General features: G+C 37.5%; 1 protein-coding gene and 1 long non-coding RNA gene across 4 annotated transcripts in view; one reads left to right on the forward strand and one right to left on the reverse strand.

Moving 5' to 3' along the window:
- Positions 1–2,021: 2,021 nt before the first annotated feature.
- On the reverse strand, positions 2,022–12,448 carry MOCS2 (molybdenum cofactor synthesis 2). Of its 2 annotated transcripts, none has more exons than XM_077117130.1 (6): positions 12,373–12,448; positions 9,520–9,664; positions 6,536–6,663; positions 5,808–5,958; positions 4,786–4,909; positions 2,022–2,903 (listed from the first exon to the last, which is right to left on the reverse strand). In XM_077117130.1, the coding sequence occupies exons 2-6, from the start codon at positions 9,615–9,617 to the stop codon at positions 2,835–2,837; spliced, it is 570 nt and encodes a 189-aa protein (XP_076973245.1). In that variant the 5' UTR covers positions 9,618–9,664; positions 12,373–12,448; the 3' UTR covers positions 2,022–2,834. The 2 variants fall into 2 exon arrangements, with proteins under 2 accessions (XP_076973245.1, XP_076973244.1); XM_077117129.1 differs by lacking the exon at positions 12,373–12,448 and adding an exon at positions 11,297–11,411.
- Positions 12,449–12,526: 78 nt separating this feature from the next.
- Positions 12,527–18,537, forward strand: part of LOC143647296 (uncharacterized) — a 201,617-nt gene continuing 195,606 nt past the window's right edge. For both annotated transcript variants that reach the window (XR_013157962.1, XR_013157961.1), the window contains exon 1: positions 12,527–12,829. This is a non-coding gene — a long non-coding RNA (uncharacterized LOC143647296). The remainder of the gene's footprint in view (positions 12,830–18,537) is intronic.

Consider the following 18,537-nt stretch of genomic DNA (forward strand, 5'->3'; position numbering starts at 1 on the left):
TTCAGCTAAGCAGAAACACAGTACATCAGATAGTGCTGAAGTGCCATGACAAACTATAAAGCACACTTGACAAAGGAATTCCAACAGTGACTAGGGTAGTTGGGGAAGGCTGTCTGAGAAGGAAATGTTTAAGCAAGGCGTGGAATAAAGTGAGGAAGCAGACTATGGGGGTATCTGGAGGAAGTACATTCTAGACACCAGACCTGTAGAGGCTCTAAGGTAGGAATAAGCCTGCCACCTAACAGTCATACCAAAGCAGCCAACCTGGAACAAGAGAGGAAGCTAGGGTGCTGGCACGGGCGTGATCACACAGATTTTGTAGGCACAGGGAGGATTTTGAGGTTCTAGGATGTGATTAGCTACTGGAAGTTTCCGAATAGGGTGATGAAATGATCTAACTTTTAAAACCATTATAATAGAGACTGGAGGAGGGAAAGAGGGAGAGTGGTCCCAGGGGGACTGTCATCAGGCAAATGCAGTACTCAAAGAGAAAAGCAAAGGTGGCTTGGACTGGAGAAGTGGCAGTGGAGGCAAGAAGTTGCTGGATTCAGGATATATTCAGGCGTCCATTTTCTAACTCTCTAATAGCAGGGATCTGTTGAGAAACAATTATTTCTCAAAACATACTGAAAATCTACTGACTCTATACAGCATATGCAAAGGGCAAAAATATCCAAAAGTTCTTCATTAATTGACCATTTGCTTTCATTTTCATTCAAAAAAGATAAAAGTCATTACATGTTGTTACCTGCTCAAAAATACTTGATACGTGTAATATGATTTTCCTGTTTCTCGAGTGAACTTATCTAGCTATCACGTTACAGCTGCAAAGTGGCCTTGAGCCCTTTCAAGAAATATACTTACAGGCTAATTTTTAAAGGTTACTCTTCTGACTACTTGAAAGTTAGAGAGAAAAAAAGGCTGTCAGATGTTGTGAAAGCCAGCCCAGTTTCTTAATATCTCAACTATCGATTAATTATGCCACTCCTAAGGAAGTAAGGATGAATGAAGACTCTAAGTCCAGTGCAATGCACTGATGCACCAGGGATGGTCCCATTTCAGGTCCAGAAGACCCCAGATTAACTCCTTAGCCTCTGTATTGGGGACTTAAAAGCATAATTATATATTAAAGACTTAGAATAAGACCTACTTTATGAAAGCATGATTCCTTAAAAACATGCTTAAAGAATGTTATGTTCCTCAAAGTATGAATGCCACCAGTAAAGATACTTTCAAGAAATGAGAAAACTCTTAAAGACTGCAATACTTCCTATTAACATATGTAACATAACATACAGACTTTATATTAACATGGAAGCAAAATCCAAGGAATATCTAACGGCACAGTAACCCCATGGTAATGAGCTTTCAGATCTAACACAGCTCACTCTGTCCAACACACAGTCCCTGTTCTCAAATGGGGGCAGGTTAAAGTTTGGTGGAAAGGAGAGGGAGGCATTGAACTGAAAGAGGGCAAGGCTGATACCAGAGAGGCAACCCTGTGCCAGTAAGCAAGTAAGTGGGGATTTATCTGGCCTCCCAATATCTTCCTGGCCCATCTCTCTGGACCAGGCCAACGAATAGGTACCAAGTAACTAGGAGATTCCTAAAGTCCATGGGTCTGTTCTATAGGTCTTGGCCAAAGAGAGACGGAGTTTCTTCCCTACTGGTATTTCAGGTTGGTGGATAGGGCCACTGGTTAGAGGCCTGGCATAGAAGAGGTGTTCAATATTCAACAGGTGTTGAATAAATTCTTAGGTAGACATGTTTTTATTAAATGTAACAAATAGTATCACTATGTGTGTTTCTTTATGACAGCAACTTTTAAAAAATCTAAGTGCCTGGAAGTATAATCTTTGTTACCAGGATACAAACTGCAAATTACGTGATGATGCCAACTGCCTAAAATTATGCTGCTATTTTACCACTTTAAGAACTGTGCAGAACTTATATGCTCAGATATTATCTAGACAGTATAAATTGCCCAGGAAAAAATTCATTGTTTGTTTAGTGTAGACAACTTGTAGAAAACTTAACTGTTTATTAATGACTTCATTAATGTTTCATAAGCTGCTAAAAAGAAAAAATGTAAACATCATCCACCATTAAAACACAAATCACCTTGTTAGTCTAGTTTTACAATTTTATACTGATATAAATTAATAACTAATTAAATATATTATTTAAGAGTATATATTCTGAAATGCTAGAAATTCCCAGATTATATTTTAAGTATCATGACTGAATTAAAAAAAAATAGAAAGCATTGTTTTTGTTTTTGTTTTTTTTGGGGGGGGCATGGTCCAGGAATCAAACCCGGGTCTCCCGCATGAAAGGAAACATTGTTTTTAAACTTTAAAATCATGTGTTTATTTAGTTTCAGTTCATTTTTTAAGGTATATAAATTATAAAAATACATAATATCAAGACTGACAACAATTTTTCATCCCTTCCAGCTTTGCCAACATTCCTGTCATACATCCCTGATAATGCTATGTATTGGGTGGGTGTGAGGAGAAGGAAGGCTCTCTGAGGAGTTAAAATCAGTGAACAGGGCCTCAGTGTGAGTGGAGTTACCATCAGAATTCAGTCATGCAATGGTATCTCTACCATGGCAGAGATTTAAATTATCCCAGTTCTTCCCTCAAGTCCTTCCTCTCACTAGTTTCAATATAAGTAAGCCCCTGTCCTTTATTTCTATTTAGTTTCCTTTTTTCTCTCTTCTTTTTATGCTTCAGTAAAAATTACTATGTTGTTAAGAGGAAAAATCGAAATGTAAATACAGATAAAAGTTAACCAAATTTAAAATTCAGTACTCTAAAATAACAAGTGATTTAACTGTTGGTTGCCCAAAAGCACTCTTTGTTTCTTTTCCAAGACGATGGTGACTCTTCATACATTTCCTAAAAAACAGAAGCATATCAGGTATTCAAAATAGTACATTTTAATAAATGCAAATACATTTGAATAAATCAGGCTAGTGGAATACCACATCTATTTAATTCTATTACTCTTTCAAGAATCCACTATATATTTGTATAAGGGAATGAGAGCAGAAAAGTGAATAAAGATGCTCCCTACACTTAAGGATTCCTAATCCAGTAGGAGAAATAGACATCAAGAAACTATAACATGATAAGGTGCAACCACGGAAGGGAAAAAAATCAATTAATTCCATTGAGGGCCAGGTAAGGCAGCAGTGTCAGCAAGGAAACATTCAGGAAGATGGAAAGTCTTTAAACATTTTTTTTTCTTTCCCAGCACACCTATTCATTGCTAAATATGCTCTTCCAAAGGCACAAGAACAATAATATATTTGAAAACTAAGAAGTTTTGGTGTAGGCAGACAGTAAAGGACTAGAGCTTAAGCAGATTTGAGCCACTCTCTGGCAAAACTGCTCCATAAAGCATGGCCCTCCCTACGTGCCCACCCCTTCTTTACATCACAGATGATCTCAAAGCCCAGGCTGTGACTAGAAGCAGACCTAAGAATTTAAAGAATCTTGCAAAGGAAGAGGAGGATAACATACTACTTGCTCTTCTTATTCTCTAAGTCAAATTCTATTCTGTAGGAGTAAGAATCCAGACTCTACTGTCCTCTCAACACCTGTACACCCCTCAACCTTCTGCAGACAGAGAAGAGCAAATAGAGTTCAGCTACTTTCTCAACACATAAAAACAAAAGCAAGCCCCAACTCTTGCAACTTTCCCTTACTTTCTGGACCTACCCACTAAGTATTTTCTGTCAGCTGTCTGATCTTTCCTACCTAGTAAAGAAAGCAACGCCTGATGCCCACTCACGCAGCTCATTCTGGAATACTCTTCCTCTCTCTCTCTCTTTGGGACCTGCCTTATGGTCTGTCTCAATGGTGGCAGCCTTTGTCCATGGCAAAGCAACCAATCAAGTGAGTTTACTAAGACAGCTTCATGTCACATATCCTACCCTCTAATCCCAAAGTATACCCATATCAAATGGGCTTCCATTTTTATTCAGAAAATATGACCACTGAATTTCACAGGCCCTGGTTCTGAGCTCAATTTGCTCATTTGAGACAGCATGCTCCTATGGAGGAGCAGAGACTCAACCCCTAAATAGTCTTAGTCTGCTCTGGCCTTCTAGACTCCTAAGTGTAATTACTTAGGGCAATTCTAGACTCCTAAGTGTAATTACATGTTTCCAAGTTCAGGATAGTCTCACTGTAAATGTTGCTATGCCAGGGAGAAAGTAGAGAGTTGGCCCTTTTAATTTCTTCAGAATTTTCTATTTAGACAGAAAGCTATTTGTTCTTATTAATTGGTTTGACTTATTAACAGAAAACAAGTTATATTTTCCTATTTATATTTTTAAATCAACTTACTATATACTTTCTCAGAAGAGGCAGTTAATCCCCCTTTTTTCCTAAAAAGAAGGGGCTATAGAGGACTTATACGTCCTGAGAAATCTCTCATTTTAGCTACTGCCTAAATAGTCACAATTATTCTTACCCTCCAAAGGGAAGACCAAAATTCAAGGAAAATTACTTCATGTATAAACCAATGGTACAGTTTAGAGTAGGGACTCTAATTCTTACCACTTGTTGAGGCTTTATAGTCTTTGAGGCACTTATTTTTATGCTTAACAAACCATGGAAAGGAGGTATAATATAAAATCCCTATTTCACAGGTAAAACAAATTAGTCAGGAAAAGAGCATGAATACAAACTGTTTGACTTCCCACCCTTTACCAGGAATTATTAAGAAAAACTGTCACATCCAAATGACAAAATTAGGTATTTTTTAACTTACCTTTTTCCATATAGGCACCCTTGCTTTCAAAGTGTCAATGGCAAAACTCACAGCTTCCAGGGATGCAGCCCTGTGGGCTGAGGACACAGCAATAATTATGCTTGCTTCTGACACTGGAACCAAGCTTTCAGAAGAAGAAAAAGCATTACCTTCTCCTCTGAATCTATGTCTGAGAGAATCTGCTAGGCATATGAAAAAATTACAATTAAACATGCCTGAAGAAACATTTAACAGCTTTAGAAACACTCCAATGTCAGTTTAGTTAGAAAATAGTAATTCATCGCAGTTATCTTCTGCAAGAGGAGATACTGAGCTTGTGGTTAGTTTGTTAGCATCCAATTACTAAACCTGTACGAAGGGGAAAGGGACTTTTCATTGATTCATAAACATCTGATTCAAACAAACAAGCACAGTAGTGCTAGGTACTGCCTAGAGATAGTTACAGTACACTGAGTATAACACAGAATTCAAAATGATACTAAAATAGCAATGGATATCCAGCAATAGAATCTATAACATTAATTAATAAAAATAATGGTTACCAATTAAAGTTATAGTTTTTAATAACAAAATTTAATAACTAATCCGATAAGATAGAGGTAGTTATAATAACTGGCTTCTTTTTAAAGTCTAAGAACTCTACTCCTCTTATTGGTATAAAGAGGCAAACTTACTCTGTGGCCTTCAAAGGCATTTGCATCACAAAGAATCTCCAGCAGACTGACATACAAACAGAGCCTACACAACAAAGTAATTCTCAAGAGGCTTCAAAGACATTAGTACCCATTACACAGGTCTTGAGGCCCAGGGCTGAAAGTCTCTTCCTTTCTGCAGTATTACTGTTCCAGCACCAGAGGCAACTACATCATGGCCAATGCTGCAACCAAGTCATGGCCACTCAAGGGATCGGCCACATATCTCTTTGCTTCCAGAAATAATTCACAAACATTCCTTTCATGGTAATCTATAATTCCTATGACAGATCCAAGAATCCATTGGGAAAAAAAAACGACAAACCATACCCAAGTCTATGGAATACTGCTATGTGACTGACTGGCCATTTCTGCCTGATGTCGTTACAAATTTTTCTGACTTCATTTTCTGCCATTGGTAGATATGCTTCATATTCTAAGCTAATGACTTTTTTCCCTTCACAATTATTTCTTGTAGTTCCTAAAAAAAAAATAATAATAATAATTGCAATGAAGTTTTCTCTATAATACAAATAACACATTAAAAGAATAAAAAAGGATTATTTTTTAACAGTAACAAATAAAACAATGGGTCTGAAAATTACTTTGAAATTTTCTATGAGATAATCTGTAGGAAAAACAGGATAAGTACACAAATGACAAAGGAATAAAATGACACAGATTAATAAAGGCTCATATTAATAACTGAGGGCATATTCCTTTTCTGACTTACAGTCAACATGTGATACTTAAAAGGAATGAATTTATGCACCCAGGACTATCATTACATACATTTTTCCCCTCGTTATTTGAAAAATATGGATTGCTTTTCCAAACAATGACTTTTCTCCTACTTTTCTAGTGCCCAGTAATTTAATATTAAATTACAAAACATGAAGAAAAAAATTTTTCTAACTGCTAATATGGATCTTTTTGGTTTGTAGTTCAACATCTTAAAATCCTCTGAATATTAATATATATAACACTGAACATGGGACATACTTGCTAATTTCTACTGTTTTGCATAGTCAATAAATGCTATAAAAATTACAACTCACCTACAAATAGGGATACTGCACCACAGAGTGGAGAAATCACCAATTGTGAGACTTCATCTACTGAGAGTTTCTCGGCAGTGAACATTATTATATCTTTAGATTTCTCTTCAATTTCATTCATATCTTTCCTAGAAATAGAATATTAATAAACCTTAACACTGTTTTTAGGGGAAAAACACCAAATTAGAGGCCGCTTTTCAATTTGTATTTTTTCTACATTAGATGTGTTGAGAGGCATGATTTGACCTGAGTGATTAAAATAAGCACATGGCAAATTTAGCAAAACTCAATATATTTATATATGCCCCTAATGAATTAAACATGATATAAAATGGAATTTACCATTACAATGATCACCTTAAAATGTGATTCATCTCATATGTTAAATTCATTCCAAATTCTGTAATTGCTAGTCCTAACTCCCATCATGATATATTTTACATACTGCCACCTCCATCTGCAAACACATCACCTCTAACCACTGCACTACCAAGCACCACACCTAGAACTGCTTTGTCCTTCATTCAAAACAGAGAAGGAGAGATAAGTTAATCGATAAAGAAGTGAGGACTAGTCTACAGGCCTGGAGTTCATTGCACAGTCTGGCACAATTCTGATTATATAACTGAAGAAATAAGAGAATGAACTGCATGCTTATTCCCCAGGTGTTGTGCAAAGTCTTTCCCCATATATTTTCTCAATCCATTTATCAACTTTTAGTATACACTCAGAAGTGCCAGGGACTAAAGCCAGGCCCTGGCTGTACAGCAGGGAACAAAAGATATAGGCTCGCTGCCCTCACGGCACATGTATTCTAATGGGGAAAAACAAAGCAATAAACAAGTAAAATAATTACAACAGGGACAACTTATAGAAGTAAACAAGGTTCTGTGACAGAGCATGGGGATGGGGAGAAGAGGCACATGAGATAAGGGAATCAAGGGAAGCTTCTCTCAAAAAGTTAACATTTATAGTTGGAACCCGAAAAATAAGAAGCCGGCCATGTAAAGAAATTGGAGGAAAGGATCCCAGGCAGAAACAACGGCAAATATACAAAGCCTCTGGGACAAGAAAGAGGATGGCGTGCTCCAGGGAAGGAGGGAGAGAATGAATGGATGGGCTAAGGCTAGACAGGCAGAGGTAGGAACTTGTAGGCCATGATGAGGAGTCAGGATATAACCATAAATCCTGCAAGGTTTTGTCCCAACTGAAAGATGAATGAAAGGGGACTTAGAGAAGATAAGGACTCAGTCAAGGTGCTGAAATTCCTACCAAAGGGTCTTACTAAGTCCATATTCGTGTCCCTATGTCCTTCCAGCTACAGAACAGAAAAGCAGGATTATTCATACAGCACTGGACTCAATTCACCTCCTAAATATGTCACTCCAATTGCTTCTACCTCTTTATCTTTCAGTAAAGCATAAGTATAGGAAACTTGGTACAGGAGTTTCTTACCATTCTGAATTTTCACAACTTTTTATTCTACAAGGAAATAGCCTATTAAAATATAACTGGTAGGTTTTAAAATGACATAATACAGATCCTATTAAACTCAAATACACAATATTCTGGGGTCAGCTCTAATTATTACAAATACATATTCCTTTTATGGCAGTCCACTATTTTCTGAACCCAAGCTGCAAAATACCATTTAAGAACCTCATAAAATCATGGTGATGATATGGTAATAACTGTTTCCAATAAAACCGAGATACACATCTAACAAGGAATTCTTCTATTTTTTCCAGATAGTAGGCCTGGGAAAGATTTTATTTAGACAGATAACTATGTCAAAATATTAAGGGATCCTTGTAATTGACATTTATAAGCCAATAAAACACTTAAAATCAGGGCTTAAAAAAAAAGTGAGTCTATCCTGTTTAGACTCTCTAAGACTTAGCCACGTTTTCCAATTTCCTATATGCAAAACACATCAAGCATTTACTCCATGGGGGTTTTGCTCACAGTTCCTCTGACTAAAATTCTCTCCTGCTGAATTCCTATCCAATATGACTGTCAACATATTGGACAATCTGCTTTTCAATATTTATTCTTCACTTAGGGCACTGGCTAGGATCTCCATCAGAGTAAAAAATATATATATGAAACAAAATAAAACCAGGCTTCTTTCTTTAATGACACCAATGCTTGCAATTAAGTATATTTACTATTGATTTTGAATAAAAACCCTATCAAATTAAGAAAGCTTTCTTTCATTCCTAACTTACCAAGAATTTTTCTTTTTAAATCAGGGATAATTTTTTTTAATTCACATTATTTATTCTTCAGTGACAATAAATTAGTCCTTATTCTTTCTCTTTTTAAGTGAAGCACGGCCTCTCCTAACCATATTGAGGAATGTTTTTACATATAATCCTACTCAAGTTGTTTAGAAAAATGACATGGGTCAGAGTCACCTGCCACACAGCTATAATAAACCTGCACCTTTATACCTGGGAAATGGCGGGCTTTCTCTTTCATGCATAGAGGTCTTTCCACTTTCCAACTGTGCAATTTTTCTATATTTCTCTGTGCCCAGGAGTTATATTATCCAGTATTATTAAATATATTTGCAAAAAAGCATATAGAGAGTACAACAATCTGAGCACATTTGCTGACTTTGACACTTATTACCTATATGATGATCATAGGCAAGTTTTTCTAACTTCTCTGAATTTCAGTTTTCCTAGCTGCAAAATGGAGATATTAATACTGTCATGCCTGGGACATATTCAGGTCTCAATAAACTATGTTAATGATTATAATGAACAAATCAAACTGACATTAAATTGTTAACAACAGAACTGAGACAGAGATGGCAGGTAGATATTTTCATAAGTATGTCTGCACCAAAGAAGAGCTGTGGCATCAAGAGTTGGTGGACATTTATTCGCAAAGGGCATATAGTAACGGCAAACAATCAAAAGTTATCATCTGTATGATCCTTCTCCACAACACTGATTAAGCCAATCAAATTGCAATACCCAAGTGGCTCAAAAGCACTATCCTCCACTAATGGGTGGGATAATGGCAACTTCATCTCCTGACTGAAGCAGGAGGAGTTGATCTCCAAGCTCGACATATTCTTGACGAACAGCAAATATCATCTGATTTCTGACATCAGCCAATCTGAAGGGAAAAAAAAAAAGTATGATTTGAAGGATCAGTGCTGTGATATACCCCATGTCTTTTCAACCAAAACTAAAGACATTAAATAAACACCATTCTGAGAAGCATCTGCAAACCTACTAAACTGACTTCTCATAGTCAACTGAGGGACATACTTAACCCACTTAACACATTAAGCTGCTAACAATTTTTTACTGGGCATTGTGCATCTTAAGAAAAACCTACACTGGATACAGCATTCAGATGAAGCCAAAAAAAGAAAACTCCCACTCTTCTCCCCAGGCAGCTTTCATCTAAGTACATTCTGAGCATAGCTAGGCTATTTCTCACAAGAGCGCGTGTTTCCCTACAGGTAAAAAGCTTAGAGATGAGGTAGTGCAAAGGCCCTACTGTGTTTGTTTAATCAGAAGAGCACCTTAAGAACGTAAAAGATGGGGAAGCAAGAAGAGATACTGTGTCAGTTTGAAACAATTATGTGCCCCAGGAAAAGCATGTTTTCATCCTGATCCAATTCTGTGGGGCCAGATCTATTATTCAGCATGGAAACCTTTCACTGGATTGTTTCCATGGAGCTGTGACAGACTCAGTTGTGGGTGTGTCCTTCTGATTAGAGGATGTGACTCCATCCATTCAAGGTGGGCCTTGATTAGCTTACTGGAGTCCTTTAAAACCGGGAACATTTTGGAGAAAGCTCAGAGTCAACGTGAGACACAGACATTTGGAGATGCAGAAAGAAAACACCCCAGGAAGCTGTCTGAAACCCAAAGCCAAAGTCCCCAGCAGACACCTTCCCAGCTGACAGTGGTGCTCTGGACCCATCAACCTTCCTTGAGTCAAGATATCTTTCTATGGATTCCTAGTTTGGACATTTTTATGGCCTTAGACCTCTAACTTAGTAACATAATAAATTCCCCTTATAAAAGTCAACCCATTTCTAGTATACTGAAATCTGGCAGCATTAGCAAACAAATACAGGTAGTTTTCCTTTTGAACATGCATTGAGAAGTATGTTATACAAAGCATTAGTACTTCCAGGTTAAACATCTATATAGATTTAAGTGATATTAATAACGTTCCTGGAACACTTTCAAAAAAGTCACTTTTATACTTTGTCCCAAGAAGACTTAGGTAGGAACATTAGCATTAAAATTACAGATTCTCAAGAATCACAAAAAATATACTGCAAAAATTCAAATTCAGTAACATCTATGGTTTACCTCACTTTTTTTTTTTTAACCTTAGAAACCTCTATTTTGAATTCTCTTAAGAGGAGGTGGGCCAATAAATTTTAAGGCACACATTTTTAACAGAAGTTGTAACAATTTCATTCAATGTTATAAAAACGCAGAACCTACATTTTCTGTAATTTGTAACTTATAAAAAGCAGGTATAAAACCATATTCCTCTGGGAGTCTCCCAGTGTTTTAGTAAAATATCTTTAGCCTCTTCAAGGCTTTTCTTGAAGGATTTAAGTTTTAGGTGCACTTTCAGGAAAATATAATTAATGGTCCTTTACAACATTAGGAATGAAAAGCAAAACCAACTTTTTTTTTGCTTTTGCTTTTATCATTAACACATTTTTTAAAATATTAACAAGGGTTAATCATTCGCATTCCACAAATTATTAACTACCCAGGATGTCGAGTTTCTATCTCTTTCCACAGCTGCAATGCTTTTATTTGTTGCGGCACAGAAATGGTCTCTGAACGAACTCCTGCTATTTCAGCGCTTTTTGCAAAATACAACACTTCAACCTGAAAAGAGGAGAAATGCTTTCAACAATAACAATTCATAGTCCTTCACTGTCTGCCTACATCAAAAGTTTTTCTTGGTTTTCAAAGGTATTATTTCAATCAAAGTTTATAGATGAGAGAAAATTAAATCATCCATACAAAATTTCAACCTACCTACAAGTTCAAATTTGGAAAATCTTTATTTAACACAATTTGAAGTAGTTTCTGGATGCCTTTTTAGCTTTATAAGCTAAATTATGCCATAATTAAAATCCTAAATATATCTTAAAATTTGTCTGTTAAAGCAACATAAAACCATGGCATCTTTTATAAACACTTACGATCCCGCAGAGTTAAGTGTCCAAATGTCTTAGTCAAGAGATTAATCATTTGAATGAATGAATGAATGAATGAATGAATGAATAAATAAACAAACAAACAAACAAACAAACAGACTACATAAGTGAAACTCGTCTTTCACGGTTAACCTTTCATAATAGCTTACGAAACGCTGGATCCAGCTGCCCTGGATAAAGTTATGCAACATACAAAACCTGACGATTATAAACGCAAGCGGGTTTGAAAGACAGGATAAGCTGGTATTTCCTAGGACTAATTTAAGAAATTACCACAAATGGGCATGTCTTCAAAACAATTCTCATGTCTTCATCAAAATAATTCGAGAAACAGGGACCTAAGAGACCTAGGGCGTCTTTAAACACGAGTCGGTCCTCAACGCCGCGGCCTGGACACCAAGAATTCCTCGAGTGGCCTTGACCTTTGCTGGGGTGGCCTGAGCGCCGCCCCGAAGCCGGGAGGGGAGCCACGGTGGCGGCGGACTTACCACACGAACTTAGGGTACGGCAAAGGGGGCAGAGGGTGTTGCTGACCAGACCAGTGAAGCAAACGAGCAGAGGCTAGAGACAGCTGGTAAAGCTCTGCGCCCAAGCCCGCCCGCAGGACCGCCACCCTTACCTGGCACCGCGGAGTCATCCCGCGACCTTTCGCGAACACCAGCGGCCGCTTGCAGAAGCGGAGACACCGCCCCCCGTCCCCCCCCGAGAGCGCAGGCGCAAACTGACGGCCCCCTCCGTGCGCACGGAGCATGCGCAGAGCTATCTCCGCCCGGCTCTTCTCGCGGGATTCCTGTTGTCGTTTCGTACACACCCCTTTCCGGTCGCTCTCTGAATGGTTGTCTGCGGCCGGAGTGAGCTACTCGTGTCACTTAAAGGATAAATGCCTGGCCACGACGGCTCCTCTTCTCGGAAGGGAAGTCTCAGCTTGGAGAGCAGACGCCGGACTACTTGGGTAGTTGCCACCTGCGAGATTGAGGGTCATCTAATAATCCCGCCCTCCAAGCAGAAGAGATCCGACTTTTCCACTCGCTCTCTTTTACGCTTTCTTTGACACTTTTTATCTACTCCGCCGCGAGGTATCTAATTATTGTTCCTTAAAGACATATTAGGGTCTTCGCTGTATGGGAGCATTCGAGCTGTAGCAGATTGTACACTTTTCTTGTGTGCCGCCTGTGCAGTGATTTGTCCGCGTTTTATCCCCCCCCCCCCCCCCCCAACATTTCCAACTTCTTACCAATAGGAGCGCTCTGATTTGGTTCAGTTGTTTGGGAGTTACGTGGATACGTGTCAGATGTTCCCCCTTGGAGCTCACAATCTGGGCTAGGAGGCAAATCATAAACTGTCAATGGTGATTCAGCGTAGCAAATGTGATGCTAGAGCTATATGTCACATTTCGTGGGAATGTAAGGGGGAGAGTGGTTGGGTCACATGGGGAGTGAGTGTATCAGAGGCTTCAACAAGAAGATGCTTGAGCTAAATCTTGCAGAATGAGTAGCAGGAAATGGCAGGAGGGGTCAGGGAGGGGGCGAGAAAATTTCACTAGGCTGAGCCAACCTACGGGTTAAAAAGCAACATGTTGAGTTCAGGGAAGGGCAGTTAGTTGGCAAGGCTAGTGTACCCTGCAAGGATCTTTCCTTGCAGGTGGGAGATGATGCTGGAAAGAACAGGTAGAAGCTGTGGCAGGAAAAATTGATAAGGACTAATTAACCCCAACATATATTCTGGTAGAGTCGCTAAACATCAAAGATAAAGATTATATTCCACATACAGAGAGAACTAAGAGGGAAAGATGACCAGGATCTCAGACTTCTCTTCCTTGACAACTAATGGTAGAAGATGATGGTGTGCAATGATTACAAAATCCTGAAAAAGGAAGTATGACTCAAAATAGTACGTGCAGCCAAATTGGTCTTTAAGTATAAAGACCAACATCTGACATTCTTAAACCTGCAAAACCTCAAAGAATATGATACCCAGGAGCCCTTCTTATAAACCTTTTTGGACAAAAAAATCCAGTCAATCAAGAGATCGATCAGAATAACTCAAGTAATAGAGAATTATTGGCAAAAAAAAAAAATGGTAGTGAAATATGAATCCATTTAAATGTAATAATCAATTGGGGAATTATGGTTATGGAATAAAATACAAATGAGTTGAGAATAATAAAATAATCATGGAAACCACCCTAATTTGAAATATTTGTCCACAAATGTCTCACAAACCTGAGAGCTAGGCTCTCAAAATTATTCATAATCTTTTCTTTCTTTTTTTTTTTTCCAATTTTAAGAGAGGGCGGGTTAATTTTTTGTGTCAAGTTGGCTAGGTTATGACCTCCAGTTGTTTGGTCAAACACTGGCCTGGATGTTGCTGTGGAGATATTTCGTGGATGGGATTAGCATCTGTAATCCATTAACTGTAAATAAAGAAGAGAACCCTAGATAATATAGATGGGCCTCATCCTATTATTTGGAGAGCTTAAATGCAAATAACAGGGTTTCTGGAAGAATAAGGAATCCTCCCTCAAAATTACACACTCCCTTCCTCCCTGTTTCCAGCCTCCTCTTCCCCTAAAAAATTCAGACTTAAGACTCTTACTGGAATTTCCTACCTCTGGCCTGTCATACAGAATTGAACTTGCCAGTCCCCTTAATTGTGAGAGCCACACAATTATAACAAATCTGTGCACACACACACATATCCTGTTGGTTCTGTTTCTTTGGGGATCTCTGACTAATATAAGTAGGATCTTTTTTTAGGAACAACTATCTCTTGTGAAGAAATAATCTAGTGATTATTTTACTTCAATTTCACCTCAGTTATTTTGTTATTGTTTGACTCAAGTAAAATTAAATTCTCAAAAAGAAAATATATAGCATAATTGCATTTTTAAAAAACTGTATCTAGTTGTAATGCCCAGAAAAATGGAATGTAATGACATTTACCAAATGTAATGGTTACTTTATCCGAGTAGTGAAATTGATAGTGATTTTTAAAACATTCTGCTTTCCTCACTGTAGATTTCTGTTGCTTTATTTTCAAAAGTAATTTGTTTGTCTATAAATATCAGTTATTTAAGCAGTTAGAACACTCAGTGTTATTGATTGAATCATGTCTCCCACAAAGACATGTTCAAGTTCTAACTCTCAGTCCTCTGGATGCAACTTTTAAAAAAAATTATATTAAAGAAGTTGTGGGTTTATGGAATAATCATGCATACAATACAAGGTTCACGTATACCACCTGTGATGGTTTGGAGCTGTGTCACCCAGAAAAACAAGTTCTTAAACATAATCCATTCTGTGGGTGTGAACCAATTGTAAGTAGAACCTTCTGATGAGGTTACTTCAGCTATGGTGTGGCCCAGCTCAATCTGGATGAGTCAGTCTTAATCCTATTACTAGAGTCTTTCATAAATGGAATGAAGTTCAGACAGACAGAGGTCTGAAAGCCACAAGGAGCAGCCAGAAGTTGAAATTCAATGGAACCCAGAGGAGAACAGAGGGCACCGTGTGCATTGCCATGTGACAGAGGAGCCAAAGGCCAAGATTCCCAGCAGCCGCCGTACAACGCCAGTCTTTGAGAAGAAAGCATCATCTTGATGATACCTTGATTTGGTCTTTCTTTTAGCCTCCGTATGATGAGCTAATAAATATCCGTTGTTGAAGCTGATCCATTGAATTGTGTTTGCTTGAGCAGCTTAGGAAACTGATACAGCAACCTATTACTGGAGTCTTTTGTAAGCAGGATGAAGCTCAGAGAGAAAACGAAAGAGGAAACAACCAGAAGCTGAACCCAGAACCCAGAAGAAAAGGGAATGACCAGGAGACACTGTCTGGCATGTGACACCCTAGGACCAATGATCACCAGCCACTGAACACCACAGTCTTGAGGGAGAAAACATCACCTTGATGACACCTTGATTTGGACTTTCTTTTAGTCTTAAAACTGTAAGCTTATAAATTCCCATTTTTACGCTGACCCATTGCATGGTGTTTGCTTGAGCAGCCAAGGAAACTAATAAAACATCACCCAATTATTAGCACCTTGCATTGCTGTGGTACATTTGTTAACAATTGATGGAACCACTTTTTTTATAATTACACTATTAACTGAAGTCCATGGTTTAACTTAGGTTTTCTGTTTGTGTTGTGCAGTTCCATGGATATTTTTTTTAATTATTCTAGTAAAATACATACAATTTTTTGTATGTTTTTTAAAATTTCCCCTTTTAATCACATTCAAATATATAATTCAGTGCTATTAATTACATTCACAATTTTTAAAAAGGATCTTTAAAGTAGTTATTAATTACGATAAGGCCAAATTAAAGCCGGGTAGGCTTTAATCCAGTTTGACTGGAGTCTTTATAAGTAGAAGAAATTGGGAGACAGTAGGAAAAGACTGATGGGAAAAGAGACAGTCATTTGGTGGAGGTAGAGATTGAGTTATGGAAGTTATAGATTGTCTGCAAGCAACCACCAAAAAGCTATAGACTTCGGAGTAAGCATGGCCATGCCAGTATGTTGATTTTGGACTTCTAGCCTCTGAAACCATGAGGCAGTAAATTCCTATTGTTTAAGACAACAAGTCTGAAGTATTCTTTTTTTTTTTTTTTTAGCAGCCCTGGCAAACTCAATCAGTGAACTATAAAAATAAGGTCCTTGACTCATGGAGCTTACATTCCAATTGGGAAGGCAGACTATAAATGAGAAAACAACAAGTACTTTTTGTACTATGAAGGAAATGAGTCGGAAGGGGCAGGGTGCATTTTCCTTATTTTCTGGAGGAATCCAAGCTGACACATGAAGGATGAGAGGAGCCAGCCTGTGCAGTGCTAAGGGAAGAGCCTTCCCAGCAGAAGCAAAGGCTCAGCCCAGTAGAAATATAGAAGAGAAGCTGGGTGTGGTTGGAGTGTAAGAAAAAGGGAGACAGTGGGGTGAGATGAATTTGGAGAGATTCAAGGAAACAAGAGCACGCAGTAATCACTTCGGATTTTATTTTATTTTCAGTGGAAAGCAACACACACATATACATCACATACTTATGAAAATGTTATTTTATCTACTGGGACCAGTTTCTAAGCAAGGACAGGCAGGCATGAGAGAAAGGAAACCAACCCAAGCCTTATCTGCAAACTTTTCAAATATGTGAGCCAATAAAATCCTTATTTTGCTTGAGCCAGTTCCTATTGGGTTTTCTAAAACTTGCAACATAGTGGATACATTCATTTCCACTCTATTATGCTTATATAAACACAGCTGCAATGAACATCCTGTGATACACTCTTTACCCACACATAGGAATGTTTTACTAGGACAGATACTTAGAAGTAGAATTGCTGAGTTGAGTTTTAAAATGTAAAATGTGGATAACTGCTGCCACATTGCCCTTCAAAATGTTTTACTTATTTATATTTCCATTATCAAAGTAGGGGGGTGCACTTTTCCCCACACACTCATAAATTACAGGTAAATTTCTCTTAAAATCTTGCTAATATCTTGGTGATATTGCCTTGTTTTAATTTGCCTTTTCTTATTATTAGTGAAGTGAACCTTTTTGTGCTTTGATTGGCCACTTGCACCCCTTCTGTGGCATTTTCATTCAAATTCTTTATTCATTGTATAATAGTTATGAAAATTCTTTTTTTTTTAATTATGTAGTCTTGCCTATAATTTGTGGACACGTAAAAAAAACTGTTACCAGACAATTTCCACCTTATTACAAAGGCTTCTATTTTACTTTTATTATAAATTCATTAATTGAATTAGTGAAAAATTAGCATGGAATGTAATTTTTTTAAGAACAACGAAATACCTTTGGAAACAATATTTGCATTTTACTAAAGCAACAATTTATGAGAAAAGCACAGTGAAAGCCACCATTTCCACAGTTATTTTATCATAATGAATTCTATTTAGTAAAAAAGTAAACTGAGGTGAAAAGCACCTCCATATTATTTTACAGATTGGAAAAAAAAATGAAATTCAGTGAGCCTAGAAATATGTAAGTATCTCAGACCTTAACATAAGTCTCCATTAAAAGATCAGAAGGATAACTTTGCTTACAGAACAAATTACTAAAAATAACCATCCCCTTTTGGGGGGTGATGGGGGCGGGGGGAGAGGAGAGGGGGGAGCATGCCCCAGAAGTCCCTGGCAAAACAGAGTTCACCGTTAGCTTTTCCATCAGTTGTTTTACAAGTTGGTTACAGAATTGTGTTTGCTGTTTTTTTCTACACAATTATTAGTTCAATGAAATACTTGCTGACATTAATTCTGTCTTTTACTGTTACAGCTCAGACTGGACCTAAAATATAACTTTAAAAAATTATTTGATTTCCAAAATCCAATCTATGCACCCATGCACATGGATTTTAAAAATCCAACTACTTTCTGTAATCTTACCAAACTGACATTTTGAACCCTACCTTTTTTCCATTTCTGTTGAAATATTTTCTGCAGCTATTTTCAGCTGTTACACAGCATCTAGTCCTTGGTTTCTGGTCATACATAATGGTTTCATTATCAGGAACTCTTCACAAAGTGCAACTTAATTTCAGTAACTTTATTTAATTGTGTACTATGTTAAAAATAAATTTTACATCTCAGACAACACGCACCCCTTTGTTTCAAAGGATAGCAGAATTAATGAAAAGTGAAACCATCTCTGTCTGAGGAAGTTGGCCCTGTGTGGTATGAGATCATAGACTTTCTACTAGTATCTTTCACATATTTTTGATGGTGTTTGAATTTCTTGTTGTAAAATAGATGGTGTACTAGTTATT

The sequence above is a fragment of the Tamandua tetradactyla genome, chromosome 9, assembly GCF_023851605.1.
Source record: "Tamandua tetradactyla isolate mTamTet1 chromosome 9, mTamTet1.pri, whole genome shotgun sequence".
Lineage (NCBI taxonomy): Eukaryota > Metazoa > Chordata > Mammalia > Pilosa > Myrmecophagidae > Tamandua > Tamandua tetradactyla.